The sequence below is a fragment of the Xyrauchen texanus genome, chromosome 40 (assembly GCF_025860055.1).
Source record: "Xyrauchen texanus isolate HMW12.3.18 chromosome 40, RBS_HiC_50CHRs, whole genome shotgun sequence".
Taxonomy (NCBI): Eukaryota; Metazoa; Chordata; class Actinopteri; order Cypriniformes; family Catostomidae; genus Xyrauchen; species Xyrauchen texanus.
This window is the reverse complement of record NC_068315.1, coordinates 9,314,684-9,338,247: the sequence shown is the minus strand read 5'-3', so window position 1 is coordinate 9,338,247 and position 23,564 is coordinate 9,314,684. Positions and strand designations below refer to the sequence as shown.

General features: G+C 41.2%; 1 protein-coding gene across 5 annotated transcripts in view; it reads left to right on the top strand.

Moving 5' to 3' along the window:
• The window catches only part of LOC127633396 (cytohesin-1-like), an 87,043-nt gene that overhangs the window by 20,319 nt on the left and 43,160 nt on the right, over positions 1-23,564 (top strand). The window contains exon 1 of one of the 5 annotated variants that reach the window (XM_052112458.1): positions 13,971-14,126. The exons of the other annotated variants lie outside the window; for them this stretch is intronic. Coding sequence (XP_051968418.1) covers positions 14,099-14,126 — 28 coding nt within the window. The 5' untranslated portion in view covers positions 13,971-14,098. Of the gene's footprint in view, positions 1-13,970; positions 14,127-23,564 lie in introns of those variants that run through there. 5 annotated transcript variants of the gene reach the window in all.

Below are 23,564 nucleotides of genomic sequence, written 5' to 3'. Positions count from 1 at the left end.
ATGAGGTTTGATGTTATCGACAGAGACTTATCTTATTTAAGAGGGTAACAAAAAAACTTGACTAACATAATAAGTGAACCTCAGGGAAGAAATATATGTATATTATCCCTTTAAGTAACATACATGTACATTTTTGTTAGACACTCTTGAGTTTGGATAGAGAGTATGAATACTTCAGAATAGTCAAAGAGGAGAGAAGAGGGAGGATAACGTAAAGTGGTAATGGAGAGGACTGTGTGAGAAGATAGAAGTGTGATATGAGTGAAGTGACTCGTTTTTGGACTCTGAGCCCATGCCATCATGTTTGTGGCATGTCACGAATGCTGCCCACTCATGGAGCTCCCTTGATGCTGGTGTGGTGGCCCACTAGTTTATCTGAAGGAGTCACCGTCTGTGATAAGAAACAGTGAATAACAAAACAAATCTTATTTACATCTTTCTCTTTCTTTACAAATATTTTCTATGTATTTAATTTTCTTAGTTGTCCAGAGCCTCATATCGAGCTGTGCCTCTTCAAAGAGAATGAATGAACTGTGCTGTTTTCTTTTTTCACCTGCTTGAGAAGGGATAGTTCACTCAAAAAAATTAAATCCTCCCATTTTTTAGTAACCCTCATGCCATCCCAGATGTGTATGACTTTCTTTCTTCTGTAGAACACAAATGACGATTTTTAGAAGAATGTCTCAGCTCTGTAGGCCCATACAATGCAAGTGAATGGTGGCATAGGCTATTGTTACTGTTGTGTCTTTTAGTTTGATGCAAGATGAGTCATCAATATATTTGTTCCATTTTTCGGGAAGAGACACTTAAATGTGTGCATCTCGTAAACATATATTTTGTCAACTTTTAGGAGTACAAGCTAACAGACATGGACAAAATGCCACAAAACTGTTAATTTTTAACTTTTAAGGGAGGTCTGTCTTTGGCCATCCGACGGACCAGTGCTTTCCACCATGACCGTGGTGCAGTTGTGCCCTAATTTGTGGAATAGTTGACTTCTGAATCTGCCTCTGCCATAGCAGTGAATAATTACATCACAAACACAGAGGCAGCCTCCAGAGTTTCTGTCACTGTCTGTTGCTCTGCTTTGCTCCAGACATGGCCTTTATTGGAACAAACTGTCAACGTTCCTACTTGTGAAACGACTATGTCTGAAATGAAGGGAAATATTTATTGTGGGAAATGTTTTCAACATCATTCTCAAGGATATATGGTCCTAATGGCAGTTCTGTCGTGTCAGACTCCCAGGGATGTTCAGATGGATTTGTTGCCATAATATCACAAATGATGTAACTTACTATTCATTTAACCTGCCCACTTATGTTGGTCAGAATACATATATTTGGTGTCTCACTGTCATAATAGAATGTTAAAGGGAATGTCATGTGTTTCCAAATATGCCTTTCTTTCTTGTGTGGAACACAAAGGAGAAGTTTAGCAGAATGTCAGAGCTGCTCTTTTCCATACAATAGTAGAAAGTGGATGGGGACCAGGCAGACAGATCTCAAAGTGAATTCGGAAAGGTTAACTTTTCTTGAGCTAAAGTAGGTCTGTGCTTACCAAAATTCAAAGCATTGCCCCCAAGTAGACCAAAGCTTGTGGCACGTGTGAGCTCCAGTTTCCGTGACAATGTGGGTTTTTAAGTGTAAATCTGTAACTGTGAGCTCTTATGTCCTCAGTTTCTATGTTTGCATTTTTATATCAGCACTGCAACATATTAGTGCTTACTGTATAAATAAATTCAACATTATAAATAACATGGGACTGTGTGACATTGTTCACATTTGTCACCATAATAATTACTAGAAAAAGGTTTCCAAAGTTCTCTTCTAATTGACTTAATTAAGGTGCATGCAGTGAAATTAAATGATGATTAAGGTTAGAATTCTGTATAACATCTCCTTATAGGAATAATTTTTCCAAAGTTGAAAATTCTGGCATCATTTACTCACCCTCATGCCATCCCAGATGCATTTTTAGAAGAATATCTCAGCTCTGTTAGTTTATACTAGAATTCAAGTGAACGAAAGCTCAGAAAGCACATAAAGGCAGCATTAAAGAAATTCAAATGACACTGGCTCAATCTGAGTCTTCAGAAGGTATATGTGGCACCCTGCCACAATATTATAAAGTTATAGATATTTAACTGTTTCTCACCCACACCTATCATATTGTTTCTGAAAATCACTGGAGTTGTATAAATTACTTTTATGCTGCCTCTATGTGCTTTTTGGAGCTTCAGAGTTCTGGTCACCATTAAATTGCATTGTATGGACCAACACAGCTGAGATATTCTTCTAAAAATCTTCATCTGTGTTCTGCAGAAGAAAGAAAGCGACATCTGTGATGGCATGAGGGTGAGAAAATGAGAGCATTTAAATTTTTTGGTGAACTATCCCTTTAATAAGATGCATGGAAGAAATCGAGTAATATATTATATTATTACTTTTTCTTCTACTTGAGTAATAATTATTTTTTTCGTAAAGTTTTGGGCTACTCATCCCACCTTTGATGTTAATGATATATTAATTATTTACCAAAACGTTCATGGACAGTTAAGCGTGAACTTCCCATTTGCAGAATTATAATACAACAATATGAGGGTTTTTCCCCCCCTCCTTTCATTTTCATGGCCTTGTCAGCCAAATTACCGCTCTATTTGTACTATACATTTGTTCAGTCATTTATGCTATTGTTATTTCCTCTCAAATACAGTGTCCATGGAAAGGTTTTTTGCTCTTAATCTTTCTCCATGGCACATAGGACATTAGCATAATTCAGCTGCTCTCTGTGAAGAGGGCTATTTCAACAGGTTTCTTATTTTATCATGCAGCTGCTGTGTTTGGTCTGACTTTTAATTCTGTGCTGAAAACAGAACAGCCCATTAGGGCAGGACCTCGTGATGCAAATTCTCTGACCTCAGTCATCAGTGGACAATTCTGAGAGATGATGTTACACACAGACATCTTAAATGCATCTGATAGGTGGCCTGGCCGATGCCATTCGTTCTCAGTTGCTAGTGTCACAGAATGCTGGTTTCCTATGCGATACTGGTAGTATAATGGGATAGTTCAGTTATGGCATCATTTACTCACTCTCAAGTTCCAAACTCTCTTTTTTCATGGAACACAAAATGAGATGTTTGGCAGAATGTTCATCTCAGTCACCATTCACTTGCTTTGCATCTTGTTTTCCATATAATGGAAGTGAATGGTACGATAACCTTCACAAAAAATACAGTGGTATCACGGTGCCTTGCTAAAAACTATTAGAAAAATACAACAACGAGACGTCTGACTGGATGATAGCCCAGGATGTGATGTTGGGGCATTTTTCTGGAGGAATAAATAAATAAATGTGAAATCTTTATAGTTTGTTTATGTCGTCTCTAATGTATTTTTGAAACGCAGGAAATATTATAAATTTGAATACATAGGCCTATATTAAAATATGATTTTTTTTCCAGGTACTTCCCAATAGGTGCATATTGTGAATGAAGAAAAAACAATGCCAAGTGAAATGGATAAAATTATGCAGTGGAAAGGGAACGCTGTCTCCAAACAGAGGCTTTCCCACTGGGTGGTTGAAGCCATAGCATTGGCCTATCACACCCAGGCCGTGCCCGCCCCCTTGCGGGTTCGAGCACACTCGACGAGAAGTGTGGCATCCTCTTGGTCATTGGCCAAAGGCACCTCCTTAGCAGACATATGCAGAGCAGCGGGTTGGGCAACACCCAATACCTTTACGAGATTTTACAATCTCAGGATTGAGGCGGTTTCCTCCCGTGTTTTCTCAGGTCTGAGACGGTAGAACTCGGTAACGCGGTAACAACTGACCGGGTGTACCGCTTGCACCTAGCACCCTTTCCCTCCGCTGAGGTAATATCGTGCGCTCTTATCCCAGGAGATTCCACTAACTCGGCTCCCTGGATGACTCCTCCCTAGCCCTCTGGTCCGTGAATTCAGCGGAGGAATTCCCCGACCAGACACACTACGAGTACTCAAATTACTCTGTACTGGAATTGGTGCTCCACAGTTAGGGCCCCCGCGTGGACTTGTCCCTCTGTGTGTATTTTCCACAGTACGGTCCCTTTGCGAGCGGACCCGCGTCTCCCTTGGGCAGTCACCTCATTGCCCCCATACATCCCATGTGATGTATTTCACCACTCTTTACCTCCCCCAGCCTGGCAGGTTTGGTCTCTGCAGGGTCTTTCCCCCCTGAAAGAATAGGAATTGGGAAAGAACACCTTCCCCGATGCGTATGATCGCGTTAAGATGGCCCCAGCCGATTTAGCTCTATGTGAGAAAAGGCGTGGCTGGCACGGCTTCAACACAACGTCGAAGTGAGCGACAGATGGGGAACATCGAGGTTATTATTGTAACCTCCATTCCCTGATGGAGGAACGAGACGTTGTGTCCTCCTGGCCACGTCGCTGAATCGAGCCACTGTATGGCCAAACCTCATTTTCAGGTCCTCAGGCAAAATCCTGAATGGACAGATGCATTTCCCTCCCTTTGTACCCGTATGCCCGGGAGCGGGACATGCAAATTCTGTCTGCCAATTTCTCATTGGCCTTTTCTCAAGTTCAGAGATGCATGAGGCTCTCAAGAGAGACCCCTAGTGTCACTTCTTCGACACATGTCTCGTTCCCTCCATCAGGGAACGGAGGTTACAATAGTAACCTAGACGTTTGATTGCTTGTGTGACATGAGAAAAGAAAAAATTTGTCTACCTGATGAAGTAGATTTATTTTAATGCATGTGCGGTTCGGATTGCTGTCTTTATGTTAAACGGGTCAGGTATGGGATTAAATTAGTGCTGCTGTCAGATAATGGATTGGGTGTTCTTTTAAGTACTGCTGGTGCAGGTTTTCAAAACAGAACCTGTGTAGGACTCTGCCTTGAATTATTAATGTCAACGGTTTGATAACCATCTCTTTTTAAAACCATGGTACGCTGAGAAACCATGACACCGTTCATCCCTAGTTGGCATTAAAAAAAAACATTTCATTGGTCCTTAATAAACATTACTTGAAATGTCAAATTTTGGAATAATAACTCAAATGTCTGTTCTTTAAACTTACTCTTCTGGTGTAGAGTGTAGAAAAATATTAATCATCTTTTAAAAATGTATAGTTTTAATTCTTAGGATTTTTGTTGTTTTGTTTTAGCAGGTTGATAGTTGTGGTTGATAAAATGAAGACTTTAGAAAACACTCTTACTTTGGAAAACGATGACGCTAGGAAATTGAAAAACAAATTTTCAAACAAAAACATATTACGTATTTCCTGACTACACCAGGTGCGTCTGTCTACATTGGACGCATTGACGCGAATGTTCTAAACCATTTATTTGTGTTGTTGGCAGTAGTAGCGGCAGTGCAAAATGGAATGGGACACCTGTTTACTTTCGGTGCGATGGATGCACCACAACTGATGCTTCCAGTGTAGACAGCATAATTGATTATAATGGGTTCTATTGCTTTTGACGCACCGCTCGTGTCTGCAATAAACAGGGTGTTACACGCTGTTCTTGACACGTAGAGGCAAATTTTCTAAAAAGATGAGGTGCATGGACAATCAGCTGTAAGCTGTTGTTTAGTGTCAACGTGATGCAGTGTGGCATGACAGTCACAACCATTGTACAAAGTAAAACATTTTAAGTTGACAAAACTTTTTAAATTATGGGAACCAGCTTCTGGGCTTTTTACGTTTTCTCAACTTTAGGTCAAATTTGTTAAATTGAGCCCAACAAACTCAGAAACAACAGTGATATCCTGGTGGCGGAGGACAAGTCTCAGTTGTCTTCGCTTCTGAGACAGTCGATCCACACATCTTATCACGTGGCTCATTGTGCATGACACCACAGAGTTTTTAATAACACAATAACCATAACGCATTGTTCATTATAAACGTGGGATTATGAATTATATTGAGAACGTCGTAACGTTATGGAAAACATGCCGTAATGTACCCTGAGTGTAAACATTAGCCACATTCATTGTGAAGCGTGCAAGCGATTTGCAAAGATTGATATAAAGGTTAATAAAATGTTACACTTACTTCTTCTGGAGGTGCAGAGGGAATATAAATAGTTGGTACCGAATCTTTTTTCAGCAGCAGCTTCTTAGCAAAACCAGCTTTATACTGACCCTCGTTTATAAAGCAATCTGGTGAAAAATGATTTGCGCAAACATGAACGCATTGACGTTGCTCGAGGGGAATATTCCCATCGTAAACAAAACTCAGCCACTGCGTCTTCAGTGGTTCAGATTTAGGAACATCAAAATGACTGCTGTGTTCGTTATTACACCGAAGAACAGAACACCACAATCGCTTAGGCGCCATTCTGCTCCAGTGTATCAACAATGATGACAGACTATGATTGACAGCTCGCTCACGAGCAGGGCGGTCTGTGTTGAAACACTGCTGTCAATCAAAAATCCTGGGAGGGGCGTCCGACTGTGTGACGTCACACGGTCGAACGGCTCGATTTGAGGCAGGGGAAAATATATAAGGAGATTAAAACAAAAACACTGGATGGATTTTTATCATAATAGGATGGTTTTATACAGGCACAGCCAACACACATTTCAGTACAATCAACTTGAAAAAGTGCATGTACCATTATATGACCCCTTTAACTACTGCATGTGAAAAAAAAAAGAACTAGCAGAAAGAAAAGTGCAGACTTGGGAAAAACACTTTCATAGAGTAAAATGCTGGTTGGAAATGGCATTTTCCTAATCTCTGTATGTAATGGTTGATTATAATGGTCGACCGATTTGGTTTTTAATGAATGACAGTAACACTATAGATAGCAGGGTGGCTGATATAATGCAGATATTTGTGAAATAATACAATTTAATGATGAAACATGAGACATACACACAACTGTTTTATGAAATTAAATGAACTTTTCTTTCAAACAACATTTACTAAAATTCAATTAAACAATATTTATATTCAGAAAGTGGATTCATGTTTCCTCCAACTTTAGGGTTTAGAGTTACAGTAACTTAATTAAAACTAGTAAGAATAGTAAAAAATGTATCTTAAGTAAAAAAAAACTATTTGAGATAACTATTAGCATTTACAGTGTAGCAAAGTCAATGCGATTTCAAATAATAACATATTACTGTAGATGTGGCCTAAAAGGCAGCTGCCTATAAAGGCAGTTGAGAGCTCACTATGTTTTGGAACAGAGCCATTGTCTAAGTTTAGGAAAATTTACCGTCAGCCTGTCATTATCTAAGTCCCAACAGGGTGGTATTACTGTACATACTTTAATAAGTATGCATTTACATTTATTTCTGTTTACTAAGATGAACTTCACCTTGGTACATCATTTACTTATGTCTCCCCGTATGAAGTATTTATATGTAGTCTTGTTGACTTCCAGAAAAGCTATTGTTGACGTGTATGCTCAAAGCCAGAAGACAATGGGTAGGCAGCTTGTGTATTAAAGATATACAGTATATCAATTATATCATATATATATATATATATATATATATATATATATATATATATATATATATATATATATATATATATATATATATATATATATATATATTGTTAATTATCTTAAATATCTCAAGACATGTTCTGGTTTTCGTCACTAACACACTCTTGTGATTGGAACTATTTCTTCCACAACGGATTCAGAGTCTTGCTCTGATACAGCTCTAGCCTTCCTGGCTAGTTCAAAAACGTCACTTCAGAACTAGAAACAAGGGATTGCGAGGCTTGCGCTGCTTTACTGGAGCACTTACTGGAGTTACAAGTTAGTGTGTTTTTGCGTGTGTGAGAGTTTTTGTGTAAGTTTATTTTTGAGGGATCGAAAGAGAGAAGCTCAGAAACTGAGGAGATCGCCTGTGGGATTACCTTTATTTGTTGCAGCTCTCGTCAGAAGTAACGCTGCTTCAAAATCGCCAAGTTAAGCACTTCTCAGCAGCAGCGAGTGTCGCCATATTTCCAACACTAAACATACTGTTTTCAACCCTACTGAGATGCCAGTGACAGACATTATGGCTCTATTTCTCACTCTCGAGTAAGTGTGCGTGACTAATGCATATATGTATGTGTGCCCACGTATGTGGGAATGTTTAAAGAGATAAGGCGGTGGAACACGAAGGTGTTTCCCACAGATATTTCAGATAATATAGAAACTGTTGTATTGATAAAGCTCAAGCCTTCGTTGCTACAAAAACGTCATGTTAGAACTAGCAACGGAGGTGCTGCTTTTCGGCATTGGAGTAACAAGGTAGCGCGCACGTGTGTGTGCGCGTGACCGAGCGAAAGAGAGGAGGAGAGTTAGTGTGGTGCTTTCCATTATAGCTTTGTGAGACTGTTTAGGGCAAAATACATGGAAACATAAAAAGTTCCACTTATTAAAAGTTATTTTGGATAATGTGTGTGTGTGTGTGTGTGTGTGGGTGAGATGAGAGCAAAAGAGAGAGGGAGCCCAAGGACACTTTTCAAACGAAATTGAAACAGATTTAGGATATTATAGAAATGTTTTGTTATTCTTATCCGATGTACAGTACTTAACCAATTTCTTTGTTTTATTTAGTTATTTTGTTGTGGTAGCCTGTAGGCTTTTTGAAATAACTGAAATAATTTGACAAAGTGATATGGAACCGTTTTGCGGTCAAGACCTGGAACTACTTCATAGCCGTGCGTTTACTGAAAATAATTGGACACCTTGGAATGTCCGTCAAGCATTCAACAGACCTGTGGTATAAATTCTGATAATTGCTTCTCTCATTTTCGTGTTGTGTGTATTTGAAAGTTATTCATTCTCAGCTCTGGGATCTTTTGTGGGCTGAAGTTACAGGACTATGGAGTTAGCCTGGGGGATTTGAGTAGTGTGATCATGACAGGGGAGTAGGTGGAAATTATATTTAAATGTATTCAGGCTGTCTCGCTAAGGATTGTGATTAGGTCTCACAGCTCCTTTCCTTTAACAGATTACTCTCTGTGCTAACACTGGCTTATGCTGGTCTGGGAACACACACCTGTTGTACTGAACTGTCCCTCTCTGATCTCATTTGAGTTAAAGTCACCACTACATCACATTTGTAGGGTCTTTTTTTTTTATTGCAGTCAATTAATCTTTAACAGCATATGCTTGACTGGGTGAATCTCACAAATTCTTTGAATAACAAATTAACTCTTTGTTATATTTCATCCTCAAAATAAAAAGAAAGATCGAAGAAACTATATTTTTCTTGATGAAAATTAAGCCTAGTTTTAGGTCTTTAAGCATATTTATTTATTAGGACCATCAGCATTTTTACAATTATTAAATCATAAAAGTATTTGTTGTACTGCCTTTAATTTATCATTTATAAAACAAAAAATATTGTACTGCAGTAATAAAAATGAAATGAAAAACACCACTGAGAAAAGGAGTGGCACCTGTTTGTTGCCATTTATTTCAGACATAAAAGAGAGCAGCAAAGGATACAAGGTGAATGAAAATTACAGAGAAAAACATAATTTTCCCTATATGCTGGAAATGTCAGGCCTTTGTAAAATTGCATAGCGCGAGCACTTATGTTACCACAGGGTCAGTTATTGTGCTATCTTTGTGTTTGCTACTGTTTTTTTTTTTTGCCCTGCTTCCCTGGATGAATCCTGCTGTTTTTCTTCTGCTGCGAGTCAAAAACTCAGCACTCAGATCTGTGAGGGTAGGTGTGTTATTAAAGGAGTGCAGGGAGTGCAGAGAAGGAGGGAGAGAACATTATTCTTTCTATTGTGAATGTCTCTCTCTTGCCTTTTTTATACAGAAAGATTTTAATAGAGGATAATAGAGCCCCGATAGAGATTATTATAAACCCATTAGCCACTTTAAAAATCCCGAAAAGCCACTGAATTCAGTAATATGTTCATTATATTGTAATCCAGTGCTAATTTTGTTGTGCGTAATTAAAACGTTTTCCCATAATCCAACACTTTCTGCCCTGTCTACAGCATATAGAATACAACAATATTTTATTTGACATTTAAGCAATGGCAATGCATTAAAACTTTTTTTGGGTTAAAGTTGTAGTAGAAATATTTTTTCTCAGTGCTCAGTCATTATGTTGTTCATAACTGCAGCGCCTTCTAGTGGACTGAATATAACACTACAGAATCTTACATTTACATCAGGGATGTATATTATATTTAACAGCAGGCCTAGTTTACACTACACCAGTGGTGAGAGTTAAACATCTTGTAACTCATCTTGAAAACACTCATAAGAGTTATGACAAATCTGAGGTAAATATTCTGCAAAATAGTAAAGCTGGGTGGACATGGTACGAGTTCTAACACTCTGGAAGTTGTGAGCCCCTGCAGACGTTATGAGTAAATTTATTTGATAATCGTACAGATGCAGTGGTACATGACACGACTTAATGACCTGGCAAATTCCGAAGCAATCGCACTAATTTTTGCGCTATTTATCATTATAAGACATAAAGCAAGAGGAGGACTTTCATTCCTTGTAGCTGGCATGGCCTGGGGCTACATTATCTAAAAACTATATTTATCTGCAGATAAATATATATACAGGGTTGGGAGGGTTACTTTTGAAATGCATTTACATTTATGCATTTGGCAGATGCTTTTATCCAAAGCGACTTACAGTGCACTTATTACAGGAACAATCCCCCCGGAGCAACCTGGAGTTAAGTGTCTTGCTCAAGGACACAATGGTGGTGGCTGTGGGGATCGAACCAGCGACCTTCTGATAACAGTTATGTGCTTTAGCCCACTACGCCACCACCACTCCATTCCACTATATGTATGTATTCCACTACAGATTACAGAATACATACTGTAAAATGTAATTTGTATTACATATTCTAAATACTTTGGAATACTTCTTCAGCACTGGTAGATTGTCTTACATTTAATAATTTAACATTAATTACTTTTATGAATTGTGTATAATCTTATTTCTTTTTCTTTTTGTGAGCCAGGATGTGTTGTTATAGTACCAGTAGTAATTTTGCCTTGACAGAACTGATATCTTTTATACTAAATAACTTGGGTGCTCTAACGACGCTCTAACTCTGTGGTTCCCAACCTGGGGGTCACTTCACCCTATTGGGCTCACCAGTGCTTCACAGGGGTTTGCCAAGCTCTCTCTATTTTGAGAGTTACAAGAAGAAAAATCATTGAATGGATGAAAAAGTTACAATTATTTTGTAATAAAGTTCAAATAGGGCCATTTTTGAGTATTTTATTAATATATAATTGTTTATGACATATACTATATGAAAAGACAAGATGTCCTGTGTGTCTAACATGAGCTGTTTTTTTTTTTTTTTTAAAGAAATAGAAGGATGCAGGGTTTTTTGTTGAAGACCTGGAAAAATTGCTTTGCTATGGCAAAGCGACAGGGTGAAGATAAAAACATAAGTGGTAAAAAAGAAAATGAGGGTTTATTCAGTTTTATTTTTTTATATATTTGGATGTATTAGTATTTATTTGTATTGACTTTGGTTTAATTAAGGCAATGGACAAAGTGTGAATAGCGCATGTGATTTGTGGTGAAAGACTTGCAAATGAAACATGAATGAATAGACTGGGCACGCGATTGAGTGTGATATAGCAGCATATATTCTCCATTTATTTTTAACAAAACAGATTGGCCTATTACAAGAGATATGACACATTTCAGTAAATTGAACTGTACTCTTTTAATTTAACCTCGGATATTCATTCATGTTTTTTTCATGCTACGATGGAGAGGAGAGGGGTTCATTCACGATTTTGAGTGTTAAAATAGGGATCCCCTTGATAAAAGGTTGTGACCCACTGCTCTAACTAACTAACTAACTAACTAACTAACTAACTAACTAACTAACTAACTAACTAACTAACTAACATCTAACTGATGCTCCCAGGGCAATCACAAGTCATTCTTGCAATTTCAACAAAACTTCATCTATGTCAGCCAGCTAGATAATGTTAACTTGGTGACATATTTACAGAATTCAGCAGAATTCATGAAACAAATGTTTCTTTTTGCAAGGCATATAAACACATGTACATGGTCAATAAATGTAACATGATAGGGCAAGTGAACGTAACCTGGCATGAAACTCTCTCAAACTGTGCCCTTATTGTTGAGCCCTGATTTAATGGATGATTATTTTTAAAGAAGATGTCTTGTGTGTTTTACATGTAAGTGCAGTTTTTAGTCTTATGACATTTGTCAGCCCACACTGCTCAAACTCAGCATTTATTTTACTGGTAAATTGCAGGCTAGGCTGTCATAGGGGAGCATCTGGTGTTGTGCTGTCCCTACTCACTTCTGCACACACTAACAGACACTAACTGTCATATGCATGATGTATTCAGTTTCAGAAATGAAGTTTTTTGAGAAATGCTTGTAGTTTTCCATGGTATGTTGAAAATTGAATCAGTTTCACAACCCCAGGTGCTGCATGCAGAGGTTCAGGTTAATCTTGAATTCACATACAGTATATAAAACTTGTGATGAGTTTCTGTTAGAAATTGGTTCCACTTTGTTCTTTAGAAATCTTAAGGGGTCAGTAAAAGCCAAACAAAGGACTTATTCACGTAGTTCTCTGTCAACCAGTCCTGAGGATAATCAGCCATTAGTCATGGTTTAGATCTTCACTATCCTGTCTGGGGGCACAAGAAGAAAAACAAACCTCTACTTATAAGAATAGCTCAAAAGTTGGTTTTAAGGCCCTTTAAACATCCTAAAGCTTTGAATGTCTTTCTTTCTTCAAATTAGGTTTGTACGGTTGTACAAGTTTATATTTGTTTATCTGTTTATTATTTGAAGAATATGCAGAAACCCATATTCAACTTTTCATAGTCTTATAGATTTTTAATCTTTTTTGACTTTTCATGTGGTTTGTACAGTTATTTCTGTAATTTTTTTCTCTATAGAACAAAATTAGCCTTTGACCTATTTTCATTTTCACCACAGTGACATGCATTCTATACTATATACTCAGCTGCTTATACAGTGCCTTTACATTACATTTCTTAGCAGATGTTTTCTCACCAGAGCAATGTGAAAGAAAATGCATGTATTTTGAACATTAACTCAGTTGGTAGCACATATAGAATACAAATACATAACCAAGCAGTGCCAATTAAGAAGTCATACTTACATTAATACTGTGCTTTATATAGAAAAGTGATTTTACTGTTAGTTAGAATAATCATATAGAATAAAATAAAAAATAAAAAACATTCTGATGCATAAAATCTTCCTCCCACATGTCGTCAAACTGGCCTACCTCCCTGAGTCATATGCTTTTGGATGGATAAAAAAAGCTTCACACTGACTTTTTTTTTGTTCCCTTTTCTTATGATTTACACATTCAAATTTCATAGCAAAATTCCATCAAATTGAATTGTGTACTTTTAAACCAATTTAAATGAATAAACGCTAAATCTTCCATATCTTTTATTGAAAGTTATTGAAAACTCTTAATAAGAGGAAAATAAAGCTTGTAGTTGACGTTTGGTCAAGGGAATTTGACTGCAGTTAGTGTACTTGTTTCATCACACTTGAGAGGCCATATGTTCGAAAAGTTCTCATAGATACTGTTGAAAACCCCTATAAAAATATAGAGTGAACAATGAGAATTGATTAATGGACCAGTTTAGTATTTATTTTAAATCAAAAAATGCTTAAAATGTATGCAAGGGGTAGGGTTAAGATGTATTATAATTAACTTCTTTTAAGAACAACAGACGTTTACAACTCTCACAACACAAGTTTGGGAAAATTGTGTGTAGGTGAAGATCTGCACGCACACCAAAAACCAAAAACACAAAGGCTTGCGAGAATCAAAGCTGGACGCTGATTGGCTGCTCGTCATCACTTGGTCACGCCCTGTTTGTAGAGCATGAGGGGTTCATACCGTGATATCCGGTCACTGCTGTTACTTGAATACTTTCAATCACATTTTTCAACAGAAGTTTGGTGTTTCGGTGCAGATAAAAACAGTGAGTTTGCAGGTTAAAGTGCGAGGAATTTTAAACCACCAGTAGGCTAGGTGTTTGCCCCGAGTCTGAAGATTCGTCTGTTTGCTCGCGTGAAGCGCTGTTATCATGGTGCTGAAATCTGAAGATGGAATCGGTGAGTGGAAGTTATCCGTGCTTTCGACGCGACAAAACGCTTCATTTGTTGTGTTGCGACACAGGCTAGATGCGTTTTAAATTACAGTATACAAATACAGTTTTTATCTAGATAACATTTTTCATAATTTCCTGCAACAGCACTTTTTTTGGTCTTCTTTAATTTGAAGTATATCTTGGGACAAATCATGGAAAATACTTAATAATTTTTCCTCAATAATAAAGTTAATAAGTATCATATAAAATATTGCATATGATTTATCCAGCCATATATTGTCTCGGAAATATTTAAATGGAACATTTCATAAAGCCTACTTGCGAATTCTGTGAATTGGAGAAAGAAGCTGTTCTTCACCATTGTATTTTTTCAAAATAGTTTTGGAGGAATTTGAAACCTTATATTAAGGGATTATTGGGACATGTGTGTGCATATTTGTGCATATTTGATGTGTTGTTTTATTTTGAAGGTGATATTTTGGAATGAAACGAACAATAGTACACTTGAGTGTTTTATCGGGAAAGTTCCAAATACACAAGAAAAATGGGCTGTTTTAAACCAAATTTCTCTTGTTTTAGAAATAACTTTGAATCATATATTTTTTTTTTCCAAAAAGGTTTAAAGAAAAAAATGATATATATATAAAATGATATATAAAAAAAATGATATATAAAAAATATATATAGCCTATATATATATATATATATATATATATATATATATATATAGGCTATATATAGGCTATATATATATTTTTTTATAAACCTTTTGGGAAAAAATACTAATCACTGAAAATATGTGAAGTTTTAAAAGAACTGTAATTTATGTAAAAGGATTTTGTCTGACAACATTAAGTAGCCTATGTTATTACTGTGATTTTACAAATGCAGACCTTTTGTTCTTGTGACATTGAATAAAACAAAGATAATAATAATTTTTTCAAATTGTGCAGACCCTGGGACCCTAGTATAAAAAGCTAAAATAAATCAAATGTTATAATAAGAGGACATTACGAAATGCTTAACAGATCAATAGTTAAAAAGTTATAAATTTGTTAGACATGCCATGAAAATGCAAGAAAATGATATCGGTTTTCTTTATCTTTTCTGCAGACCCCTGGTTGTAAAATCTGGTCTTATACAGTATGATTGATTATGACTGATTTTGGAAAAATCTGTTTTGTGCAACAAGGACTCTAAAGAGCAAATTCAAAAATTTCTAGATAAACTGAGCTGACCTCTGCCATGTGAGGTTTAATTTTAATGACCCAGCGATGGAGTCATATGGCACCTTTCCACTGCACGTTACGGTTCGACTCTACTCGCTTTTCTTTTCTGAGCTTGCTTTTCCAGGTGGGATTATAGGCTGACCGTCGTGGTTGCGCCACCTCTACTGACGTGACATCATCTTAAATGCAACACAAACATAAAACATAAACAATAACACTGCTGTTAGCTACTAGCTCATTGTGCTTTATAAATCAGTTGTTGTATGGTGATTTTACACAAATGCAACTGTAAAATTGGCCTGGTTGTTTTTTAAGCAAGCTTTCCAGTAGCTGGTCAACTAATAAATAAAGTGAAGCTTTCAAGCAGAGTATAGAGTTAACGTACCATCCATAGCACCCATTTGGTTGAACCACTTCCACTTTCTTCTGTTTGAACCACTCCAGCTGTTGTGGTCCTTGATGGTTCTGTAGTCACTTTTATGTTTTTTAAACTTTTCCCTACACTGTTGGTAGGTCCGGTAGTAGCCGTCTGCGACCAACAGCATTTTCATTTTCTGAAATACTTTTTTGTTTCGCTCGTAGCTAACGAGAGTAAATTTTGCACCTTGTTTTGACCACGGCGTGGTTTTGCGCACAGTCATTTCTTTTTACAATTTGAAAGTCACGTGAAAAAATTATACTGCTATCACTTTTGCTAACTTTAAAACTAGCAGGTTGCAAATCCTAATCCAGTGACGCTGGTATTGACTATTCCATCTGACCAATCGGTGATCTACAGGGTTTTGACGTCACATTTAGTATCGGCTCGCTTGGAACCGTGACTGAGGTGGTACTAAAAAAAAGTACCAGGTACTATCCACAATGGAAACCCCCCAAAAAGTGAGCAGAGTCGAGTTGAGTCCAGCTGTACCGTGTAGTGGAAAAGCCCCAAAACATGTCCCAAATTAAAGATCTGATGCCAGTGGGACTATTTTCAGTGATCCTAAACATAGCCTAATTTATATCAAATTGAGGAGACTGAACTCACTATCTATCATGAATCAATCAGTTGGTCTGACGGGGAATTATTGAAAAGATTTTTGCTCTTTGTTAGAGTAAATGTTTTCTCCATATGGAAATTGTCACCATGGTGTTTCTGAGAGTCAGTGGGAGGCATCTCCCAGACCCTAAAAAAAAAGGATACAGTGACAGTATTAGAACAGTATTAGAGAAATTATGCTGTTAATGAATGAGTTGTTTCTGCAATTTATTTCTCAATGTTGTTTCAAATAGGAACAAAAATAGCAAGGGAGAGGTCAAGGCTTGATTTAATGTGTTTGATAGGTCACCCCCCCCTTTTAATTTTTTTTTGCCTATTCAGCTCAGAGTAATGCATGAGACAGAGCCCCTCAGTCTAATATCAGACAATCAGGACTCTCTGTTCTAAAATAGCAGACAGTGACACTAGTGACTGATAGGACAGAAGACCCATTAGAGATGGGAAATGAAAACTGGCCTTTTATGTTGGCCCCAAAAGACAATTTTTTTAAAGAATGTTTAAGTATTAAAATAGTTTAATTTTGAGCTTCGTAATATTTTAATATATTATAATAATAATACAAAAGAGCAGAATTGTATCAACAAAATCACTTTCGCCTATTATTATTTTTTTTTTTTATGAATTTCTTCAATTTGTCTAGCTTAGTTTCTTTTTCTTCTGGAACTATGTGAAGTGTTGGTATAATATTGCTCAATTGGGAAACTGTTTTGTGAACTTAATTTAATGTATTTAAAGGCCTAAATGTCTGTTACTTCAAGACTACAACTGGACTCTGCAAAAAGCCACTGTAGCTTGATTATTACTGCACATACGTATTGACTGGTGGTTACAAGAAAACTTACTTAAAGGAATAGTTCATACAAAAACCTGTCATTATTAACTCAGAAATAACAGAAAAGCACCATAAAGTAGTTGTTACGACTAATGTGCTAAAGGTCAAGTCTTCTAAAGCCGAGCAAGGAACATGGCAAAATGTAAATAATTATTCACTGAAGTCTTCCACTTCGCCATTGCTCTTAGATAAATGATGATGCCTATAGCTAGGGCTGAAAGGATTAGTCGATGTTATCAACAATGTTGACAATAAAAAAAAAAAAATTCAAAACTTTTTCACTGTTGAAAAGTCGTTTGATCTAATTTAACGTAACATGAGATCATATGAAACTCTAATGATGGCACAAAAGAGCAGCACTGCATTTCGCGCCTGACTGAGGAGAGGAAGAAAACACAGTTTGCAGTCCAGATGCACTCCAAACTTTCCAAACAGCTTCAGGTGATGAAGTTGACAAAGTATGAGGAAATTATAAAAAATACCAAATAAGTAAATACAGAAGCACTCTTGTTGTGGAATAAGTCGATCTGGAGCTGCAGCTGTGCTAAAGCATAACGTCTAGGTTACATATGTAACCTCCGTTCCCCGATGGAGGGAACGAGACGTTGTGTCAGAGAAGCGACACTAGGGGTCTCTCTTGAGCGCCGATATTCACCTCTGAACTATGAAAAAAGGCCAATGAGAGTTGGCAACCAGTATTTGCATGTCCCGCCCCCGGACATACGGGTATTTATGCGGCGCAAATACAGGAGTTCATTCAGGATTTTTCTGAGGAGCGGAAATGGTCCGGCCATAACAGGGGCTCGGCTCAGCAGCGTGGCAGGGGAGACACAGCGTCTCGTTCCTCCATCGGGGAGCGGAGGTTACATACGTAACCTAGACGTTCCCCTTCTGTCAGCTCTCTCCACGTTGTGTCAGAGAAGCGACACTAGGGGTCCACTTAAAAGAGCCATGCGCTGAGCCGTATGCGTGATCCGCTGATACAGGAGCGAGCAGGTATTCCTACGTGCAGAGCGACCAACTGTATCAGGCTGCACGCACCCTTCCCCAATGCCCCATTTAAGCCATCAGGATTCCTTATCGTTACCTTGGAGGGGGAACAAGGTGGCGACGCCAACATGGGAATGGGCCAGCCTGGCTGGGCCTCTTTTCTCTCTATGTTTCTCGCATAGAGCAACTACGGCCGGGGCCCTTACACGCGTTGAGGGAAGGGGTCTTAGCCCTTATTAGGGCAGAGAAGACCCTCTGGAGGCCACACCTACCGGGAGGGAGGCAAATTTTGAGTGGCAAATACATCGCATGGCCTATACTTAGGTCTTATGTGGAACAGTAGTGCGGTGGTAGATCCAGGCCTCGCAGAGGGGAAGCATACAGCACGGCACCCGAGGCAGCTGTAACTGCCTAAGGAAAACACGGAGTCAACTCTCGTGAGGGGACAGAACCGTGGTTTTACACACAGGGGGAGTCTGAACAGGAGGCCTTACCTGTGGTGCACCTATACCAGTACAGGGTAGCTAGTGGTACCCGCAGTGGTTTGGGTCGGCGAGTTCCTCCATAGAACTGCGACCCACGAGGGCTAGGGAGGAGTCAACCAGTGTTCCAAACCTGGGATCTCCTGGGAAAGAAGGCGCACTGTTTCCCCTGGTTAGGGAGAAGGGCACTAGGTGCAAGCGATTCACCCGGTCAGATCGTGGACGTGCCACCGAGTTCTACGGGCTCAGCACCTGAGAGAACACGGGACGATACTGACTCAACTTCGGAGATTGTAGAATCTCGCAAAAGTGTTAGGTGTTGCCCAGCCCGCTGCTCTACAAATGTCTGCTAGGGCAATGCCCCTAGCCAGTGCCCACGAGGGCCTAACACTCCTGGTGGAGTGGGCTCGGACCGCAAAGGGGGGCACGGCCTGGGTGTGATAAGCCAGAGAAATGGCGTCGACAACCCAGTGGGCGAGTCTCTGCTTGGAGACAGCATTCCCTTTCTGCTGTCCCCCAAAGCAGATGAAGAGCTCAGAGCGTTTGGTGTTCTGTGTGCGGTCCAGGTAAATACGTAAAGCACGTACTGGACACAGCAGTGAAAGGGCTGGGTCTCCTCCCGGGGCAGCGCTTGCAGGTTCACCACCTGATCCCTGAAGGGTGTGGTAGGAACCTTGGGCACGTAGCCCGGTCGCGGTCTTAGGATCACGAAAGTGTCCGCCGGACCGAATTCCAGGCAAGCGTCGCTAACAGAGAACGCATGCAGGTCCCCGACCCTCTTGATGGAAGCGAAGCGATCAGCAGGGCGGTCTTGAGAGAGAGGGCCCTGAGTCCAACTGAGTCAAGCGGCTCGAAGGGGGTCTCCAGAGTCCCATAAGGAAGACCGAGAGATCCCAGGAGGGAAACAGGTTAGGCCGGAGGGAGTCATCCTCCGGGCACCGTTTAGGAACCTGATGATTAAGTCGTGCTTACCAAGAGACTTGCCGTCTACCGTGTAGCGTGGTGGGCAGCGATAGCGCAACATACACCTTGAGGGTGGAGGGGACAGCCTCCTCTCCAGCCTCTCCTGAAGAAATCACGAGCACTGACCTAACTGCGCACTTCTGCGGGTCTTTGGCTCGGGAAGAACACCAGTCCGCGAACAGACGCCACTTCAGGGCGTAAAGATGCCTGGTCGAAGGGGCTCTGGCTTGGTTAATAGTGTCTATGACGGCCGAAGGTAGGCCGGCTAGATCCTCCGCGTCCCGTCCAGGGACCAGACGTGGAGATACCAGAGGTCTGGATGCGGATGCCAGAGTGTGCCCCGTCTCTGAGAAAGAAGGTCCTTCCTCAGGGGAATTCGCCAGGGAGGGGCTGTCATGAGCGTGAGATCCGAAAACCCCGCCTCTGCGACCTTCGTAAAGACGCGAGGGGACAGAGACAGGCCGAAGGGGAGGACCTTGTACTGATACGCCTGGCCGTCGCACGCGAACCATAGAAAGGGCCGATGTCGAGGGCGAATTGAGACATGGAAGTATGCGTCCTTCAGGTCTACTGCTGCGAACCAATCTACATGCCGGACGCCAGATAGAATTTGTTTCTGGGTAAGCATTTTGAACGGGAGTTTGGACAAGGTCCGATTGAAAACTCGCAGGTCCAAGATCGGTCGTATGCCGCCGCCTTTCTTGGGTACAACGAAGTAAGGGCTGTAGAAACCCTTCTTCGTTTCGGTCGGAGGGACAGGCTCTATCGCATCCTTGATTAGAAGGGAGGCGATTTCCTCGCGCAGTGAGTGGGCATGTTCGCCGTGCACTGCGGAGGAACGAACGCCCACGAAGGGGGGCGGAGACCTGGCAAACTGAATTGCGTAACCGAGTCGGATGGTCCGGTGCAGCCACCGTGACGAGCTGGGCAGTGAAAGCCATGCCTCTAAGCTCCGTGCTAGGGGCACCAAGGGGACGAGTATTTTGGACGTACCGGCGGGCTTCGCAGCGGTGCGGAACAGGTAACGCGGCGTCGGGAGGCGCTGTGGCGTCCCGAGGCTCTGGTGCTGAGAATAAACTCAAAGCACTTACCTTGTTCCGCGCACCCAGCAGGGGGCGGGTTCGTGACTGAGGAGGAGGTCTGATGCTGGCGTCCTCTGGACTCGTCTGAACCGGCCGGCCGGGGAACAGTCGTGGGGCTGAGGGCGGAAGCACCGCATCCTGGGCACCGAGACTGTTGAGGCCTGAAAGCAAAGTGCCATGAGAACGGCATTTGCGGGCCATGTGACCCAGAGGTAAAGGGGGCGTACGCTTCCTGCGGTTTGCTCGACGCCGGGGCTGAGAGCTGGGCCCAGGTTGGGGCGGAGCAGAAGGTCTTCTGGCCGCGGGAGGACGCCCTCGGCGAGCAGGTGGGGCCTGGGCCGTGGCGGCAAGCTTGCAGCGCGGCATGATGTGCGAAATGGCCTCCGTCTGCTTCTTCACCAGGGAGAACTGCTGGGCAAAGTCCTCAACGGTGTCGCCGAAGAGGCCGAACTGGGAGACAGGGGCATTGAGGAAGCGAGTCTTGTCAGCTTCACGCATCTCAACCAAGTCCAGCCATTGCTGACGTTCCTGGACCACCAGAGTGGCCATCGCCTGCCTGAGTGCCTGCGCTGTGACCTTCGTCGCTCTCAGGGCGAGGTCGGTCGCTGAGCGCAGTTCCTGCAGCGTGTCGGGATCAGGGCCACCCCGTGCATGTTGCGCAGTGCTTTGGCTTGGTGGACCTGCAGGAGAGCCATGGCATGCAGGGCGGAAGCGGCGTCCGGTAGCGCTGTAGGCCTTCACAGTGAGCGAGGATGTTGCTCTACAGGACCGGGAAGGGAGTACAGGGCGGCCCCGCCAGGTGGTAGTGCTTCGGGACATAAGTGGAGCGCAACAGCTCTATCCACCTAGGGGATCTCCGTGTACCCGTGGCGCTCCGCCGTCGAGGGTGGCAAGGGCGGATGAGCAGGTGGCGGTGCGACAAGTGGAGAGGGTGCTCTCCACGAAGACGCCAGCTCATCATGCACCTCCGGGAAGAAAGGAACCGGGGCGAGGCTGTGAGCGCGCCCACGCCCAAGAACCAATCGCCCAGCCGTGATGGCTGTGGGGAGGATGGAGGGTTCCAATCCAGGCCCATGCTGTTGGCTGCCCGGAAAGCATATCGGACATCTGTGCGTCGGCCTCCTCCTGGGCGTGCAAGCCCAGGCGGCAGCCCAGAGGAGCCCTCAGCATCAGAGCCCACGCCTCCGATGTCGCGGCGAACTCATCTGCTTCCATCGCAAGAGGGTAGGCAGACTGGCTGTGAGGCGAGTCGCCGCCACCTCGAGCGGGGACGGAGTCAACGAGCGTGCCGGGCGCGGTGGTCCGAGGGGTGTACCGGCGAGCTGCACCCGCTGCCATCCCCGAATCGCCTCCATCGCCAGGCGCATCGTCCTCAATCCCGTGGGAAGAAGGAGCGACGCGGGGGGCGGCTGGAGTGGCTTGCTTATGGTTGTAAGCAAGCCGCGACCGCAACGTTGTCATGGTCATGTTCTCGCAATGAGAACATGAACCATCCACAAACGCAGCCTCAGTGTGATCACTGCCCAGACACACGAGACAACGCCTGTGGCCGTCGGAAGCGGAGAGTACTCTACCGCATCCAGGAACAACACAGGGGCGGAAAGGCATCTTTATAAAGTTTTTGTGTTTTTGTAATACACAGGAAACAAAACAACCTACGAGTTGGAAACAATATGAGGCTAAAATGTATGCCTGAATAATGACAAATTTCACTTTTGGCATGCAATATTTCTTTAAATGCACATTTGTTTGCTTGGTGTAAGAGTCTGTATGACATTTGGAAATATCAGACCACCTGTGTCATGAGAGATCACTCGTGGCTGATACAAGCCCTTTCATCTCAATAGCACATTTTCAATCCTTTAGTTATTTGATCCAAAAATAGAGAGGAAGGGTTTTGAGAGAGATATTATGTGCATTAATACAAGATTTAAAAATAGATCAGTCACATCAAAAGCTAGTTTAATGGTATAGTGTTAAGTAAATTAAATTTAATTGTCATTGTTACTGTAGTGACATTTATTTATACATTAAGGAAATGGGTGGATGAGTCCAATCCTCTTCCTTACCCTCCTTACCCCAGCTATCCAGGTCAGCAGTAGCTTTACTCAGTGCAACCACAAATCAAGTCCTCAAGAGAAAGCAATTCCTATCTTGGCTGTCTTTTAGAGTATGGAGCTTTGTTAATGGTATTTTAGCTGATGTCTGGTGCAAGTACAAGCATTTTTTTTGGCTGCATTTAAGTCATGTCAGCTGAATTTTTTGGAGAAATTACCAAAGCTTATGTGTGGCTGGGATTGCACGTTATTTGTGCTTTGAGCTATGAAAACAGGTTGGCAGAGATTTACAATAGGAAAAAAGACCAGATTAGACTTTTGTGTTTGTGCTTTTTTTTGCATCTGTATTTGGGAGCCACATATAATTTTCCCTGGAGAGAGAAATGGAGAGGATAGGACTGCAACCACACCAAACATATCCATAAGGGAGAGGCATGTTTGCTCTATCTCTTCATTGTGGTTGTAATTATATGAATGAGACAAAAAAGCACATCAGAGGAAGAAAGAATTGGATACCTCTGCTCTGCTACATTATCCTCTTTTTTTGTTCTCCTTGTTTTTAAACCTGTCATTCAGTCATTTTTATTAGAATGTTCCTCAATTTAAAAAATTTGCTTGCATGGCAGCACTTATCTATATTACTCAAACATTCTGGTTAGTGGTTTGTTTAACTCTATCTATTAAACTTCTGCAAGTAATTCAGCCCGAATGTTCAGACTTCATTCACACTTTTTGTTGATGATTGTTTTTGTAAACATTATACTTTGA